Source organism: Pongo pygmaeus, chromosome 9 (assembly GCF_028885625.2).
Source record: "Pongo pygmaeus isolate AG05252 chromosome 9, NHGRI_mPonPyg2-v2.0_pri, whole genome shotgun sequence".
Classification (NCBI taxonomy): Eukaryota; Metazoa; Chordata; class Mammalia; order Primates; family Hominidae; genus Pongo; species Pongo pygmaeus.
This window is the reverse complement of record NC_072382.2, coordinates 112,981,636-113,000,855: the sequence shown is the minus strand read 5'-3', so window position 1 is coordinate 113,000,855 and position 19,220 is coordinate 112,981,636. Positions and strand designations below refer to the sequence as shown.

The following is a 19,220-nucleotide window of genomic DNA, read 5'->3' as shown; positions in this document are numbered from 1 at the left end:
TAGTTTGATTTCACCTTTTAACAAAGTATTCCCTGAACAATAAAACAGAATCAAATTAAAATATATGTAAAACAGAGACACATTGTCAAACTAAACAGAATTCTTCTTTTTTTGAGACAGAGTTTTGCTCTGTCGCCAGGCTGGAGTGCAGTGGCTCGATCTCAGTCACTGCAACCTCCGCCTCCCGGGTTCAAGCAATTGTCCTGCCTCAGCCTCCCGAGTAGCTGGGACTACAGGCGCCTGCCACCATGTCCAGCTAATTTTTTGTATTTTTTAGTAGAGACGGGGTTTCACCGTGTTAGCCAGGACGGTCTCGATCTCCTGACCTTGTGATCCACCTGACTCGGCCTCCCAAAGTGCTGGGATTACAAGCGTGAGCCACCGCGCCCGGCCCAAACTAAACAGAATTCTTAAAGATCACTTATTATTTGGAATTATTAGCACCAGCCCTACTCCCCAAACCACTTTTAGACTAGATAACTGAAGTGGACACTAGCAGGCATATGTGGGCCTGAGTGTGTCTCTTTTTTATAAGTTAATTTAGTCAAATGCTATGAAAGGGATTGGATGCTTTAAGAAGAATGTAAACATCATCGTGCTCCCTGTATTTACCTCTGTTCCAAGGTCTGGTTGTTGAGCTCTCTTTGTCTGAGAGCCAGTGCATCTTCAAGTTGTTAGGAGATGAAGGAATGCGTGAACATGCATAATATTCAGTGTCACCTCTCAAAAGAAGACATTTATGCAGCCAACAGACACATGAAAAAATGCTCATCATCACTGGCCATCAGAGAAATGCAAATCAAAACCACAATGGGATACCATCTCACACCAGTTAGAATGGGGATCATTAAAAAGTCAGGAAACAACAGGTGCTGGAGAGCATGTGGAGAAGTAGGAACACTTTTACACTGTTGGTGGGACTGTAAACTGGTTCAACCATTGTGGAAGACAGTGTGGCGATTCCTCAAGGATCTAGAACTAGAAATACCATTTGACCCAGCCATCCCATTACTAGGTATATACCCAAAGGACTATAAATCATGCTGCTATAAAGACACATGCACACGTATGTTTATTGTGGCACTACTCAAAATAGCAAAGACTTGGAACCAACCCAAACGTCCAACAATGATAGACTGGATTAAGAAAATGTGGCACATATACACCATGGAATACTATGCAGCCATAAAAAAGGATGAGTTCATGTCCTTTGTAGGGACATGGATGAAGCTGGAAACCATCATTCTCAGCAAACTATCTCAAGGACAAAAAACCAAACACCGCATGTTCTCACTCATAGGTGGGAATTGAACAGTGGGAACACTTGGACACAGGAAGGGGGACATAACACACTGGGGCCTGTCATGGTGTGGGGGGAGGGGGGAGGGATAGCATTAGGAGATATACCTAATGTAAATGACTAGTTAATGGGTGCAGCACACCAACATGGCACATGTATACATATGTAACAAACCTGCATGTTGTGCACATGTACCCTAGAACTTAAGGTATAATAATAATTAAAAAAACAAAAAACAAACAAAAATTCAGAGTCACAATCACATGAAAGTTAAAGTTATGCGGACACATATTTATGATTTACACAGCCACTACTGTGTTATTGATACCCAGTAAAATTGTAAGCAGTAGAGGACAAATCATTTTAAACTTTACAACACCAATCTAGGAAAATGACCCTGAGACCCTTGTGAAGACCTCTATATCTGCAGAGAGGGCCAGATCTCTTCTTTCTGACGCACAGGCCTGCTCTTCAGGTATGAGTAACTGCTGAATGACAGATGGTTCTACCAGCCATATTGGGAACCAGGACTGAGGTTGCAAGTCATGCTGGATTTAGGAAAGAACAGCTCCTTTCTTGCACTGTGAACATTGCCAGTTTTCACTGAACAGCAAGCACTAAACAAAGCAAAGTTCAGGCTGCCCAAAGTAGCTGGTGGAGGGGGAGGAAGTGGGGCAGGGGGCCTGGCAGTGCTGCCCAGGAGCAGAGAGCTCCACGCGTTCACTCTTGATCTACTCCCTGAAGAATGATCTGCCTGGAGGGAGCCGAAAGGATGAGGTGAAGGAAAGCTCACTTCCCAAGCATTTCTGGTGGCACTCCATAAACTAGAAGTGTGTTTGTTTAACCAGAAAATACCCTGAAGGCCTGGAAAAAAAGGAATATCAATTATTTGCTTGTAAGTGTGAATTAATCCCTTTATCAGAATTTCTGGGCTTCTACCTTGCTGAGGTAGAGTATGGGACAGTCACAGAGGATGTGATGGAGATTGTGTTGAGGGTCTTTGGGCAACTAGAAGGAAAATGAAGGCCTTGGCCTCCAGAAGATGGAGAGAAATGGCATTAGATCAGGAGGGACCAGAGGGTGGAAAAGATGTGAGAATGAAGTGCAGAAAGACAGGTGGTAGGAAGCTAGGAAGAAGGGTGCAGGTACAACCCGGGGGCCTCCACTCATGCATCTGCAAAGTCTCAGTGTATACCAGGCATGTATGATGAGCTTGGCCGCAGATGGGCACGCTGGAATTATGCTGGGAACCCAATTAGCAAAGGAACCTACACCAATCAAATGTGGACAGATTCATGCTTCAGATGTCAATATCTTCATTGACACATAGTAAGAGCTGTACATTTCTGACCAGTAAGCCACCAAATAGGAGGTGCTGTTTGTCAAGTCAGTGGCTCACACATAGCGATATGTCCTTCTCCAAAGTCCTTTTGCTTCTTGGTGTTTTGTGGTCTGTTTCTTGCCAACAGCTTAGTCCTATTTTCTGTATTTTCTTTAAAGGGTATGAATTTGGTTGGGTGTGGTGGCTCACGCCTGTAATCCTAACAATTTGGAAGGCCATGGTGGGTGGATAGATTGAGGTCAAGAATTCGAGACCAGCCTGGGCAACATAGTAAGACATCGTCTCTACAAAAACTTTAAAAAACAAAGTAAAAAATAAAAATACTAGCTGGGCATCGTGGCATACACCTGGGTCCTAGCTACTTGAGAGGCAGAAGTAGGAGGATTGCTTGAGCCCAGGAGACTGAGGCTGCAGTGAGCCATGATTGCATCACTACACTCCAGCCTGGGTGACAGAGTAAGACCCTGTCTCAAAAAAAAAAAAAAAAAAAAAAAGAATAAATTTCCATTTGGTTACAGAATGCCTATTTTACTCATTCATGCTGATAACTGTAGGTTTATTCCATCAGAGAGACAATGTCTGGTTTAATTAAGGCCATCACTGATCAAAGAAAATTTTTGGCCTTTTTTGGATTGAACTAACTTGGGGACATCCCGGGCTTTAGGATAGAGTCAAAAAATGACTTTGTTATGTACAAAGCCATAGTCTCCTGATCTCATCCTATTTTATGGACAATAACATATTTATAGATTGTGGCTTTGTTTTAACTGGGCTTTTACAAGTCACTATAATAAGCCATAAATATATGTATATAAAACACTTCACTCTTTCAAGTCACGCGCTATAAAGTGAGTTTTGTTTTATGTGGTCATATCTGTATTATATCCTATCCAGTGTCTTTTACTGAAGAATACACATAGTTTATAACTAACAAATATTTGACAGGAAAATCAGTATTTTTTATGATCTGCATAAACTTTTTAATGTAATTTAAGAAAAACAAATCAGTGCCAAAAATGATACTTCAAAGATAACAGAAGATTCAGAATGTAACGGGTAACAACAGTTCCAAAAAGACCACATTGTAAGGTTATCTTACCAGAATACGGTCTCCGATACATTTAATTAACATTGTGTTTTATTTCAGTGGGGCTACGGTGGAGAGGATTACAAATAAATGCCCTCGTCCACTAACAAAGGGCGGCATTGAGGCTTATTCTGAAAATCCAGTCCCGAATGAGCTGACACACCTAAAACAATCTTTGGAATACACCTCAAGTTAAAGAAAAACCCAGAAGTCCTTTGGCCCTCCCCTCAATAAGCTCTGCGGCATTCATATGACCCCCAGGCAATACCCCCATCTTCTTTCACCCAAGGGGAAGGGTCATGGAGGGAACCGGTGTCCGCTTCCTCATCTGGGGAGAGCGGCCCCACCTTGGGTGGTAGGTCGTTTGACACTGTCATGAAAGAGGTGAAGGGGTAAGGAGGCGGGGTAGGGTACCCTGGAGTGTGGTGCAGATCTTCCAGAGCATGCAGCGAGTAGGACTGAGCCCCAGCCAGGGAGGTCCCCCAGCTGGAGCCCCTGTGCTGGGCGATGCTCCCGGACTCAAGCTGGGAGAGGCAACTCGTGCTGGGTGACAAGGTCTGGAGGGCATCGGCAGACACAGTGTCGGGCTGGCTGAGACCGTCGGGCAACGTCTGCTCCCATGAGTCCCTCTGAGGAGAATGGAAAGGCCACGGAGGTTATTCACTAGGTGACACTCTGATGATACATTGCGTGCTGCCAGGCTGTGGCTTCAGGGCAGCCTTCGTCCCCTCTCTCTGCTGCCTGAAGCCTGGCTCTCAGGCTGCTCTTCTCTCTAGCTTTTGACACCAGCAGTGAAAGTTTTCCTCCCTTCCTACTCTAGAATTAGATTTGCTATAGATATTGAGATTCCTTTTCCCAGAAGACAACATTAAATGAGTGAAATGTGAGACTAACAAAATGCATATCTATGCAACATTTTACTGTGCGCAATGCACTCTGTCTTGGATTCTTTTTGAGTCTCCCATTAGTCTGGGTCCTAGAATGCCCTTTACACAGTGGGGAAGGTCAGCACTTGACCCACTCCTCAGAGTAGGCCTTCAACTCCATGGTGAGCTTTTGAGGGGACTAAGAAGCCCACTCTGTCCTCAGTAAGGCAGGAGGAAAGAGGTAGGAATCCCATAAGTTTGGAGCTAGAAAGATTTGGATTCATTCATGGCTCCTCCTGACTCTGAGCCCGACATTGCTCACCTGTAAAATGGGACTTTCATAAATATATCCTGAATTGTTGCAATTCCTGGCATAGAGTATACTTTTCCTGGCATAGAGTATACTTAATAATGTGAATTCTCATCCTCTCCCTTTTGTCTAAACTCCTGTCTTTAGAGATTCATTCCTTTGTGGCAGAAACCTTTACGATTCTCTATGAGCATTAGCAATCTTCACATCTTTATGAACTCACCTGTTTGGAAGGATTGAGAGAGAACAAGGACTTTTAGGCTAAAAATGTGGGGAAGGGGAGGCAGGGGACTTGGAAAGAAAGAGGAGCCCTGTGTACCCTCCTTGGGAGATTATGATCCATCTCATTACTGCCTAGCATGTCTGAGATGCAGCTTCAGTGTTCCTTCCTTAGGGGCTGCAGGAATGATGACGACTGGCACTAACAGGGTGGGGGAACATCAGGCAATATCAGTAGAGCATTAACAAAATGGATATAAATCCAGCTGTACATTCCTCCCGGTTCCAAACCCTGCGTAGACGCTCCTGGCTGTCATGGCTAACAGGGATCCTTGAACAAGGCTCCCTCGGAGGGTGTCCTGGCATCTCCAGGCAGCTGCAAAGCAGCCTCAGGAGTCTCCAGGGTGAGCCAGACCTGGCTTCAGCCCGGATGCCAAGCACAGCGGCTGGGCCAGAGGGCGAGCCTCGCCCCTCTTTTACTCCCTCACACGAGGTCTCTGCATACTCACAAATAGGAAGTGAGCTGGGTCTCCGGGGAAGGGCGGCGGCAGGAGCGGCGGCAGGGGCGAGGCGCTGAACAGAGAGCCCGCGTTGGGCGTCAGCGCCGGAGGCCGGTAGTCTCCGTAGGGCTCCTGGGGGAAGCAGGGGTCCAAGAGGGCCGCATGGCTCTGCCCTGCGGAGGACTCACAGGGAAACGGCTTCCCCACGCTGGAGGTGTAGACGTCATTTGAAAACTGTTTACTGTTGTGGAAGTCTGAGTCAGATAAGAAAGATCTTCTGACACCGTAGTAACTTGACGTGACTGGCGAACCTGTTGCCAAATGAAAAACACATGGGCAGAAAGTTCCTCCCAGGGCGGTCAAGGCCTCGGTTGCAGCTGAGTCTCTGCCTGGGAAACGATGTTACTAACGCGTGCCTGACTCCAACGCTAACATGGAAATAGAGAAATGTCTTGAAAAGCGTGAAATATTCCTGCATTAGCCCAAATAACTAATGTTTGAAAACATTGTCGCCTTTAGGGGTGAGTTCATTTTAGATGGTACCGTATCTGTTCATTCATTCACATTTACTGAGTACCTTCCAGGTGACCGGCGCTGTGCTAGGAAGAGATAAATGAAATAATCTCTTGGCATTCATATTTTAACCAAGGAAGCATCTTTTTCACAACATCGGAGCTACCTCTCCATATACATAGAACTGTTAACAACAGGCTGCTCCTGGCCTGTTGTCTGAGATCACTATCTCTGGATAAGGTAACACATATAACCCCACCTCAAATCAGAGGCAGGCTGTACTCTGTCTTCTAATTCTTCACACATTGACTTTACACTGGGTCGCACGCCTGGCAGACATCAATAAATGACTTGCTTTAGGATTAGATGGCTACACAGAAACCAATTTTAGAGGCCTGTAGTTTTAGGGCTTTGATGAGTTTTATGTTATTTGCTGCCCTCTTGTGGCCTCATGGAATCCTTCACTCAATTCACCAGGGCCCAGCAAGTTTAGGAAGACAGTGCCAGCTACAGAAAGTTTCCCTTGGTGGGGCAGACTCGGTGGCTCACACCTGTAATCCCAGCACTTTGGGAAGCCCAGGCTGGCGGATCACGAGGTCAAGAGATCGAGACCATCCTGGCCAACATGGTGAAACCGCATCTCTACTAAAAACAATACAAAAATCAGCTGGGCCACCGTGCCTGTAATCCCAGTTGCTGTAGTCCCAGCTACTCAGGAGGCTGAGGCAGGAGAATTACTTGAACCCGGGAGGTGGAGGTTGCAGTGAGCCGAGATCTCGCCCAGAGTGAGAGTCCATCTCAAAAAACAACAACAACAACAAAAATAGTAAAAAGTTTCCCTTGGTGGAGAGAGGGAGGGACAGAAACTGATAAGAGGTTCATTTAAGGTAAGCCTAGCAGTGAAATGGTTTCCAAAGAAAAAGATGTGTTTGCTCAACACTTTCTGACCCCGTAGCTCAGTTGTAGCAGAAAACACTGATCATTCAGAACATGTTTGAGGGCATAGACTTGAGGTCTATAAAACTGATGGTTTAATTGTTCCAGCTGGCCTTGGGTGTGATCTAACGCTAACACTAACACCCTTAGGTCATAGGTCACAAAAAGGCTGAACTGGGGAGAAGATATAAGTGCCTGGCTTCCTTACTTTACCCAATCACAGTAGCAGACCACTTCTGAGCTTCTGATTCTATAGACACAGAATTCCAGCCCGTTCCACAGGACGTGGAACTTTATATTATACCCATTCCTCCTTCACCTGAGTCACAATGATCTTTCCAGTCAACCTGCGAGCCCAAGGGGGCAGAGCTCATGCCTAATACATTTTCTTTAAACCTAGTAGTATAACACTGTGTTCAAGAATGGCATGTGAATTTATTCATCCAGAAGAAGAAATCAAAATTCCCCATCAAAACCTATAGCACGATTCTACTCACTTCACTTTCATCTTACATTCTATAACTTCTAACCTGCTCATGCATTTGAAAGCTGCAGTTAGGGTTTTCATTATAAGCATACTTCCTTGGGAAAAAATCTGTGCAGCTGAACCTTAATATAAATAAATAAGGTTCTGTTTAATACAATGAAATTATATTTATGAGAGCGGTTAAGGTTGAGAATACGAAAACAAGGTTTCCAGGCTCTCATCTATACTTCCCAATTTCCAAATCAAAACAACCACGAAGAAAAAAGCCTCTGCTCTCTTAGCATGGATTTTCTCTGTACGAAGAGAAAGGATAATTTCCAGATAAAGAGAAGCTATAGAAATTTTTCTTTTTCTTTTTTTTTCTGTAGAAGGCAGGAGATGCCACCAAATTTCAATGGCAGTATATATGATTGGGAAACAACATACAGACATTTAAATATTCAGGATCCTCGATTGCTCTTATTCCTTTCCCTTATCCAGCTCTGAAGGTGATAAAACTATTAGGGACTGTGCTGCCTCTGAGTTGAACTAAATGAGATTGTCTTTGCCTGTGTGTGTGTTTATACAAGAATGTCCAACACTATTATTTGGAATTCCCCTTTTACAACCCCACAGGAGTATTTAATGAGATATAGGCATTGAAATGAATTCAAAATGCTGAACCAAGTGCCTGACTCCCTCTGCTCGCAGACCGCTTTCCTCTTTCTGTTTGAAAGCAGATGCCTCATCTATCAGATCATGGTGTCAGAACTTTAGACAATTTAAAACTGTATCAAGGACATAATTTATATTGCCTTTGCCCCAAAAGCTTGGGATAAAAGGGCTGCTTTCAAGACAAAATGAATTTTAAATTCAGAAATGACTGCATGAGTTCTGTCCTTCGCTAATTTTATATTTTAGACAAAACTATTTTAAAGGAGCAGAGTTTTGGAAGTGTTGTAAGGTCATTATGAAAGAATGGAAGCCCAGATGCTTGATTTAAATTCAAAAGGGAATAATTGCTTATTGAATTAAAGTACTCACCTGGCATCTGCACAAATGGAGACTGAGAGGAACTGACGCTGCCCTGGAAGGTAAACAGAATTCAAGTATTTTCTTTAGTTGTAAGTTTGAATTTAATAAAAATTAGGAATACACCTTATAAGCTTGGTTTTATGATATTCAGAAATATTATCTGGGGAGTTGGGTTGACCCTCAGGTCAACTGGGAATAAGAATTCAAGTACCATAGAACAAAGTTTTACAAAGGACAAAGAGAAACCACACTTTTACATTTTGATAAACATGCCAGAAAGCACTGGCTGGATGAAATGTAGTAATTTATCCTTCATTTTCTACTGTTCCAGTTAACATTCCCTCATCCAATATATATTAAGTGACTATATATATGCATATCCAGTAGCCTCCCCTTACCCATGAGGGATATGTTCTAAGACTCCCCAGTGGGTTCCTAAAACTGAGGATAGTACCACACCTGATTGCCATCATGTCCTTCACCCACAAACTCAATGCCTTTTCCATTTTAGCTAAGAATTTATCATGCACTGTGGCCACAGTTTTGCAGTTCGAGATGCAACAGCAAAACTCGCATGAATTTCTTTCTCCTTCTTCACAATTTCACAGACAAAAGATTTGTTCTTACCATACCAATGTCTGACCTCAGCATACATTTTTTTTTCTTTCCTTATTAAGTTGAGAACGTTTACTTTTTCATTTAAAGGAAGCACATTCTGGCTTCTCTTTGGCGTATCTAAATTGCCAGCGTCACTACTCTTGTGCTTTAGGGCCATTATGAAATACAATAAGGGTGACTTGAACACAAGCACTGCCATACAGAGACAGGTGATCCAATCACCAAGTCGGCTGCTGAGACACTAATGGGCAGATGGTGTAGACAGTGTGGATCGGCTGGATGAAGGTAAGATTCAAGTCCTGGGCAGCACAGAGTGGGACTGAATGAAATTTCATCCCACCACTGAGAAAGGCATGCCATTTAAGATTTAGGAATTGTTTATTTCTGGAATTTTGCATTTAGTATGCTCAGACTGCAGTTAACCATGAGTAGCTGAAACCTCAGAAAGGGAAACCATGGCTAAGGGGCGCCTACTGTATATGTGTATGTGCATACATGCACTTAGTTTTGACTTCAGCACTGAAGGGCCACTTCAATGTTTACTGTCTGAATCCATGTGGAGGAAGAAGCTTCCAACTGTAGGGACTTTGACTGTGATGTGCCCTCAGTGCCTAGAACAGGGTGTAGTTCATAATAGACATAAGAAAAATATGTGGAATGAAGACACAATCTTCAAAGAACCCACAGGCTAGAGAGCAGGGAGAGGTTGGAGAATGTGGTGGGTTGCATTATGTGCCCCCTCCAAAAGAGAGAGATATATATATATATATTTTTTTTTTTTTTTTTTTTTGAGATGGAGTCTCACTCTGTCACCCAGGCTACAGTGCAATGGCATGATCTCGGCTCACTGCAACTTCCACCTCCTGGATTCAAGTGATTCTCCTGCCTCAGTCTCCTGAGTAGCTGGGATTACAGGCACGCACCACCACACCTGGCTACTTTTTGCATTTTTAGTAGAGATGGGTTTCACCATGTTGGCCAGGCTGGTCTCGACCTCCTGACCTCAGGTGATCTACCTGTTTTGGCCTCCCAAAGTGCTGGAATTTCAGGCATGAGCCACCCAAAGATATATTGATATCTTAATCCCTGATACCTGTGAATGTAACGGTATTTGCTAATAGGGCTGTTAAAGATGTAACTACTTAAATGAAGATGAGGTCATACTAAATTAGGGTGGGTCCTAAATCTCATGTGACTGATGTCCTTATAGGAAGAGGAGAGGGACGCACAAAGACACAGATGCAGACGGGACAAGGTCATATGAAGACAAAGGCAGCAGTTTGAGTGATACAACCTCAAGCCAAGGAACATCGAGGATCACCAGCGACAATTGCCAGCTAGGAAGAGGCAAGGAAGGATTCTCTCCAGAGGCTCCAGAGGGAGCATGGCCCTGCTGACACCTTGATTTTGGACTTCTAGCCTCTAGAGCTATGAGATGATACATTTCTGTTGCTGTAATTCATCCCATTTGTGGTAACTTGTTACTGCAGCCCTAAGACACCAATACATGGGTGATTGATGACAAAACAGAATATTCAGTGTAGTATGAGAAGTGGCAGGGTCAGGGTGATGCGGGCACCTAAACTGGTGTTAGGAATGGGGTGGGAGACACATCTTGCAGGATGCAGTGCCTAAGCTGACCTCTGAAGGAAGAGTGTCTAGGGGTGTAGAGTCTTAAAATACGCAAATCATGGCTCCAAGATGTCCTGGAGCAAATTAAGTGGAGAGGGTGTAGCTTCTGTGGAAGTTAAGAATCCTCAACATCCAGTTCATTGAATCTGAGCTCTTTTGCAGTGACTCTAATGATTCTATAGACTCTCAAGAGTTGTAAGAAATTTCACAGAGTCTCATTCAATGATTACATTCTCTCCATATTACTAACACCAGGTGCATCTAATATCCAGGCACAGAGAACTTAGCACCCTCTGAGGAAACCCATTTCTTCTTTAGGAAGTTTTACCGATTACAAAGTTGGCTGGAAAGAATAACTTTCCTAGTTCTAATCCCTTTGGTCTTTATAGAACAAGTTTAACACTTCTTGCATACACAGCCCTTCAAATATCTGAAGACAAGCCTATGAAAAATACCATAGACTGCGTGGCTTAAATTACAAAAATTTATTTCTCACAGTTCAGGAGACTGGAAGTCTGAGATCTAGGTGTGGTTTTTAGTGCGGGCCCTCTTTCTGGTTTGCAGAAAGCTGGCTTCTCACTGTGTGTTCACATGGCTGAGAGAGAGAGAGAGAGAGAGAGAGAGGGAGAGAGAGAGAGAGGTCATCTCTCTGGTGTCTCTTCTCATGAGGATACTAATCCCATTAGAGAGATTCACCTGCAAGATCTAATTACCTCCCAAAGGCCCCTCCTCCAAATGCCATCACATTGGGGATTAGCAACTCAACATTTGAATTTTAGGGGAATGCAAACGTGCAATTGCAATCTGTAGTATTAACCTTGAATTCGAACTTCTCCAGGCAAAATATCTTCCAACAACTCAGAAGCAGCATGGTAATTAAGAGAAAAGCCTCTGGAACCAGAGTGACTACATTTGAATCCCAGCTCTACCCCTTATTAGCTGTGGGATCTTGGGCACATGAAGATTAAATGAGATTATTACATTGAGCACTTAGAATAGTGTCTGCCACAGGGTAAACAGCATATGTGCCTTAGCTATTATTACTATTATGCATTTGTTGGTTCCTTCAAATCTGTGGTATATTTCTCCAAACCGTTTAATTTATGGGTTTTCCTGTATTATTTTAACACTTTTAAGTGGCAGAAGGGAACTCTTGGGCATGTACTGGTCAGAAGTAGGTCCCTTAATATTTCTATGAGAAGGAAAGGGGCAGTGATTAAACCATAGATGCACCTGTATTTGGGCACATATTCCCATGTTGCAGGCGCCCATGTTATCCAGTGTTACCCTCCCGTTTTCAGCTCTGTGGTGTGGCTGGGTCTTCCCTTGAAGACCTGTGCCAACACATATGCCTTCTGGCTTCAGCCTCAGCCTCCTTCCAGGTTAAGTAGGATGTGGCAGGGGGTGGTAGCTGTCCTGGGTGCTGCCCAGGGAGATGTCCCATTGTTCTTCTCCCACCTTCTCTTCCTGCCTGCTTCCCTTAAACTGCTCTGGCCGAGGCTGGGGCCAGGATCGAGGCTCCTGTGACAGACAGCACACCTGCCCAATCTGATGAGCATCAGCATCAGCGCCGTATTTGCCCTTAGCATGTTAGCCATTTATTTATCAGCTGGAATGGCTCTGTCTCCTGCCTCTGCCCCAGGCAGGGAGAGAGCCCAGTCTATGTCATTGTGGCTGACACAGCCCCTTCACCTTTTGACATCTCTGCTCTAAAAGTTTTTCTGTCTTTCTCCTCCACTGCCAACAGTCTCCAGCATCTTCTACGATGTCTCCTCCATCTTCTGCCCAGGCTTAATTATTACTGTGGAACTGACAGTACCGACTCCTCCCCAGCCCAATTTTTATGCCAGAAGACTCTACAAAGATTTCACAATTAAAGGTCTAGTGGATTTTATTTATTACTTGATGAAGCTTTTTGTACACTTGTCTCCTATATGATTTTGTTCTCTACCTGCTGTGGAAATTGTACTCTCTATTTTCATTCTTTATGATTACCGTTACGGTTTTACCATGTATATTTAACAAAACCTACAAACAATATCTTAAACCTGCAATTGACAGATAAGAACTGTCCCTCTTCTAATTTACGGGTGTGCTATTCTCTTTTCTTTTAGCTTGTTTCTTGTTATTAAGCTGTCACAAATTAGACATCAATATCATAATTTAACTCAGTAATTCTGTATTAGATTTACTAATTTGAATTAAGGCTCAAATGTCTACCATTTGCTTTGCTTACTCCTTTCCCAGACTTTCTTTCTAGGTTCATTTCCTTCTTCTGAAATAATTTTTTGGAAAATTCCTTAAGTTTCAGTGGTGTTGACAGTAAACTCTTTCAATTTCTATTTATCTGAAAATATTATTTCTTTTGACCTTGTATTTGAAAGATAATACTGCTGGATTCACCATTTTAACTTTATAGTTTTTTTTTCTTAGCACTTTGAAGATATCATTCCACTGTCTTTTGGCATTCACAATTGCTGTTGAGGTGTCTGCTATTGGTCTTTTATACCATTATCTTTTTTTTCTTTTTTTTTTGTGATGGAATCTCGCACTGTCACCCAGGCTGGAGTGCAGTGGCACAATCTCGGCTCACGGCAACCTCCACCTCCCGGGTTCAAGTGATTCTCCTCCCTCAGCCTCCCAAGTAGTTGGGACTACAGGCATGTGCCACCATGTCCAGCTAATTTTTGTATATATATATATATATTTTAGTAGAGACGGGGTTTCACCATGTTGGCCAGGATGGTCTCAATCTCTTGACCTTGTGATCCGCCTGCCTTGGCCTCCCAAAGTACTGGGATTACAGGTGTGAGCCACCGTGCCCGCCAGTATCTGCCTTTGGTCTTTCACTTATTCTTTGTGACAATCTTTTCTTTATTTCTGACTGTTTCCAATATACTCCCTTGGTCTTTGAGGTTCTTCAAGTTCACCTCATTTTATCTAGAGACAGATTTCTTTTTATTTATCTTGCTTGATATAGAATAGGCTTCATGAATCTGGGGATTCATGTCTTTCATAAATTCTGAAAAAATGTCAACTATCATCTCTTCAAATATTGTCTTGTCTTTATTATGACTGTTCTCTCCTCCTGGGACTCTGTTTAGATATACGTTAGAACTTTTACTATTATCCTCAAAATCCCTTAACCTCTCTTTATTTTCTCTGTGTCTGTGATTCTTTCTTCTATATTTTGGTAGAGATTGGCATAGATTTCTTCAGATGTGTTTTCAGTTCACTAATTCTTTATTCAACTGTAGTTAATTTGTTATTTAACTCACACATTGAATTTTTATATTCACGATTTTATATTTTTTTCATTTCTATAAATTCCATTTGATTTTTAGAATCTATTTGGTAAATTTTGATAGCCTCTTGTTGAGTTCTCATTGTGTATTAACTGTTATATATTTTGTATTCAGTAATTCTAATATATGAAAGTTCTGGGAATTTAAATTTATTGTCTATTGTTCATGTGGACTCATTCATAGTGGCTTGTTTCCTTATGCGTGGGTGATCTTTGATTGAAACTCACATCTCGTTGGCCTAATCTGTGAAGATCTGGGGTCCTGAATTGAGGCTGCTTTCCTCTAGAAGATTTATGTTTCTATCTATGGGGAGCCAGCTGCCTTCCAGGTTCCCCACATTAATCCTGGAGTCCAAGGTTCAGCCTCCCAACCTTGGCAACAGGTCAAGAACCAGTCTTCACATGTAAAGCCAATTGGACACCTGTCCTCAGGAAACCTGTCTTTTTGGAATGATTACCTTCTCATCATTTGGTGCTTTGCTTTCTGCTCAAACCCTTTTTCAATCTCCCATGCCAACTCCTGCCCCTACCCCCAGCTTTGGAGATTTCTCTTACTTTCTGCTAGCTCAGCAACTCACTAAAATTTGTATTATGTAAGATCCAGTTTTGTTGTGGGAGAGCTCTTCTCAACCCCCCCATACCAGAGTTGAATCTGTAAATATTGAGCCTAGATGTAGATACCTTCCTGGTTTTAACACAGCACAAAGCTTTTATTTTTCCATGACTTCCAACATTTTCCAGCAGAGATTTAAATTATAACAGAAGTAATTCATAAGCACTTACTTATAGTAATTTCATGAACACACTGTTGGCCATTGCTATGGTCAACTGTGTTATATGCATCATCTCATTTAATTCTCACCACCACCCCAGAAAATAAGTAATATTATTCTCATTTTGCCAATGAGGGAACCTAAGCATAGAGAGAATAACCTGATTTCCCTTCTAGGAGAGGATTGGTTGTGGCGATGGTGGTAGTAGGTGGAATTAGACAAGGGCCTTTCTGATATCAGAGGCTGTTTCTTAACCACCACACCAGTCTGCTTTGGGAGCATTTAAATAACTCAACAATTAAAAATAGAAAATATCCTAGTTTGAAAAAAATTTAGTATAATGGAGACTTAGGGACATCCAGAGAGATCATATAATCATATAAAAGCTCACAAAGAGGATCGGGTGGGATGCTTTCCTGTCTGTCTGTCTGTGTATCTGTCTCTGTCTCTTTCTCTCTCTTTCTTTCTTACACACACACACATACACACACACATATGCACACACACACACATCCTTAATCCTTTGAGTGCCATTCTACTTTTGAAGGGGTCAGCGTTATTGAGATATAATTTACATATAATAAAATTCACAAAATTTAAGGGTACAATTTGATGAATTTTGGCAAAATCTGATGAACACTTGTGACCTACCACCACAATCATGATGTAAAACATTCTCATCAGACTAGTCAGTTTATAGCTATAACTAATGCTGCCCACTCTGTGGTGACCTGGGAAATATTTTGATGGATAAACACAAAAGTCAGTGATAATGTACCTCTTCAGTTGGTATCACAGACCCTAGAAGACTCCTAAAGGGCCTGCATGGGGCTGGGAAGGATGCCACTGGGAAGATTTCAGAGCTGCCACTTGCTTCTCCACCCCTTTTCCAGATTTCACGGGTCAGGAGAGAAAAGCCTAAACCAGGGTCCTTCAGCATGCGCACTCATCGTCATTTCCTATGTGAAGGGAAATCTTACATTTCTTTCCTGGTTAAATATATTGTATTCACACCGTTGCCTCTTATCCTGCAAATCCTCCAAAAAATAACATTGAAATTAATATTGAAGAGCCCATAACTTTTGACCAAGTGAGATGGTATATAATTTTTATTTTGCATACTGCAAACAACAGGATCCTGCAATGCAAGCTAGCCAAATTTAGAGGTTTATATTTGAATGAAATTTGCCAGCCTGCAACTTCCTGCAGCTAACACGGCAGCCTCACAGCTGCCCCCAAAGCCCCTCCATGAAAATGAGTTAATTCGAACTAATAGGTCACCAAGGTAGTAAAGTGATAAGATTAGGAGTTTCCCTTGAGTACATTTATAGCCATTTTATTATCCTATAATAATATTTTTAGGTGCCAACCTAGTTGAAGTACATATTGAAATGTACTAAGGAAGTGATGTCTGACTAGCATGACATGTTTCATACTGCTGTATAATTTTATTTCTTAATTCAAATTGAGATAAAATTTGGTTTAGAAAATAAGTCTTCAAACTTAAAGATATTGCTACTAATGCTTAAGTAATAATAATCATAGCCACTTGTGAATAGGTGATATCTCTCTTTGAGACATTCATAGTATTTTATACATTTAATTTTTCATTGTCATCATTTCTATGGTTGTGAGGCAGGTGGAGCTGATGATACCGTATTGAACATTCTGACACCACATTTTAATGTCTACATTTGGATCCACCATAGGTCATATGGTTTTCCTCCAACTTTGGAATTAAAGGAAGTTTAATGCCGGATGTTAACACAGTTAGTCTTTAAATGGGCACTGATGTTAGGTTGGAACATCTCCCCAGGAAAAAAAAAATGGGTATAGAGATTTACATCCCTTAGTTAACAGGAAAAGTATATAGTAGAACCAGGGGCATTTCGGTTGGTGTGAAATACTGTGTGTTGGCTAAATTATCTCAAACATATTCTTATAAATCTTATTACTTTTGCAGTTTGAAACAGGTTTTGATTTATAGACCACTTATCTGAGTTATATATTTAATTGTAAATAAGAAAAATACTCTATAATAAATATAAACTACAGTTATAAGCATCTACTATGCGTCAGAAAAGGGGGAGGTCAATGCGTGGAGGATTTGAATTGGGTGCTGAAGGCTGAGAGGATGCAGAGAGGAGAAAGGAAGCTCCCAGGAAGAAGGAATTTTGTGAACCAAACACAAAGTGGGAAAGCACAGCTCTTCTTCAGGGAATAATAAGCAAGTTGGCTTGTCTAGAGCAGAAGTTTCATTTCATTCATTCTATTAAAATGTATTCTGTGCCTACTCTGCACCAGGATTGTGGTAGTTTCCAGAAATACAAAGAGGAGTAAGACATAGATTCTATTCTTGACAGCACACAGTTTCATCACAAAAACAGGTGCATAAATATATATGTAATTGGTGCAATAATAGAAATAAGGGTTGTGGTTGAGAAGACTAGCATTTCCTGGTGCCACTTCCCGCCAGACTCTGTGTCTGGCACTTTACATATGTTAGTGTGTCTGTGTGATCATTTTTAGTGACAACTAGTGCGTCTGTGTGATCATTTTTAGTGACAACTAATGTCTGGGTTCTTTATGTACTCTGTAGAGTGTGAGATGATTTACATGCATTATTTCATTAGATCACCATTAACCGATGAGATAGATTGTTATAATCCCTAGCTTATTGATGGGAAAACTAATAGATACTTCTGAAGGACTTGTCCAAGATCACAAAGCTGCTAAGTGACATAGCCTGAATTCTAAATGTGATTTAGTGCAGGTATGGGGGTGGGGGCAGGGATAAAGGTTGGGGGGGGGTGATGAGGTGATTTACTGTCTTGGGGGAATGTGATTTAGCACATCAAAACGTAGGTGATATCTGAGTCTGGTTCTGAAGGCTAGATAAAAGGAAATCAGTTTAAGGGCTATTGTTGCTGGAGGGAGAAGCAAAGGCTTAAAATATGAGGAACTGCATGTCACATACCTGGAAATGCGGGCAGGAAGTGTGAAGACAAGAAAGCTGAAGAGAAGCTGGAGGAAGATGCAGGAGCCAGGTTATAAAGTTCTTTTTTTTTTTTTTGAGATGGAGTTTCACTCTTGTTGCCCAGGCTGGAGTGCAATGACACAGTCTTGGCTCACTGCAACCTCCACCTCCTGGGTTCAAGTGATTCTCCTGCCTCAGCCTCCCAAGTAGCTGGGATTATAGGCGTCCTTCACCATGCCCAGTTAATTTTTTTTTTTGTATTTAGTAGAGACGGGGTTTCACCATGTTGGGCAGGCTGGTCTCAAACTCCTGACCCCAGGTGATCCACCCAAGTTGGCCTCCCAAAATGCTGGAATTACAGGCGTGAGCCACCGCACCTAGCCTTTTTTGTGCCAAGTACAGTGGTTCATGCCTGTAATCCCAGCACTTTGGGAGGTGGAGGCAGGGAGATCCCTTGAGCTCAACAGTTTGAGACTAGCCTGGGCAAGACCGTGAGACCCCCATCTCCACAAAAAATAAAATAAATTAACTGAGCATGGTGGCACATGCCTGAAGTCCCAGCTACTTGGGAGGCTGAGGCAGGAAGATCTCCCGAGCCCCGAAGGTCAAGGCTGCAGTGAGCCAAATTCATGCCACTGCACTCCAGCCTGGGTAACAGAGTGAGAGCTTGTCTCAGAAAAAAAAAAGAAAAAAAAAGACATAAAAAAGAGTTTTTTTGAGCCACCCTAAGGAACTTAGACTTTGGTAGCAGGCAGTGATCCTTCAGAACTTTCTTTTTTTTTTTTAGATGGAGTTTTGCTCTTGTCACCCAGGCTGGAGTGCAGTGGCATGATCCTGGCTCACTGCAACCTCTGCCTCCTGGGTTCAGGCGATTCTCCTGCCTTAGCCTCCCGAGTGGCTGGAATTACAGGCATCTGCCACCACATCCAGCTAATTTTCATATTTTTAGTAGAGACAGGGTTTCACCATGTTGGCCAGGCTGGTCTCAAACTCTTGACTTCAGGTGATCCACCCGCCTCGGTCTCCCAAAGTGCTGAGATTACAGGCATGAGCCACTGCACCCAGCCGAGAACTTTCTTAGCAGTGTAGACATGGTGAAAATATTGCTTGAGGAAATTTAATCTGGTGCTAAAATGACAGGTTGGAAATGACTGCTGGGGTGAATGTATGGGTTATTACAGGTGAATAGAGCCCGGTGATGAGGGTCTGATGGCCCTCAGTAGGGCTGGGATTTCAGAAGGCCAGCAGGTGCCATTTCTAGTCCCTTCTATTTGGCATCCTTTTAGAGGATTATCAACAAGGGCTGATACTCTCCCATAGGTGCTGAGGACTGCTGGCCACC

The 19,220-nt window shown here is 42.5% G+C and overlaps 1 protein-coding gene across 1 annotated transcript in view; it reads right to left on the bottom strand.

Moving 5' to 3' along the window:
* Positions 1-3,596: 3,596 nt before the first annotated feature.
* The window catches only part of POU2AF2 (POU class 2 homeobox associating factor 2), a 30,647-nt gene continuing 15,023 nt past the window's right edge, over positions 3,597-19,220 (bottom strand). Inside the window, exons 2-4 of the mRNA XM_054441389.2 lie at positions 8,584-8,626; positions 5,634-5,935; positions 3,597-4,358 (exon numbers count right to left, since the gene is read on the bottom strand). Coding sequence (XP_054297364.1) covers positions 3,957-4,358; positions 5,634-5,935; positions 8,584-8,590 — 711 coding nt within the window. The 5' untranslated portion in view covers positions 8,591-8,626 and the 3' untranslated portion in view covers positions 3,597-3,956. The remainder of the gene's footprint in view (positions 4,359-5,633; positions 5,936-8,583; positions 8,627-19,220) is intronic.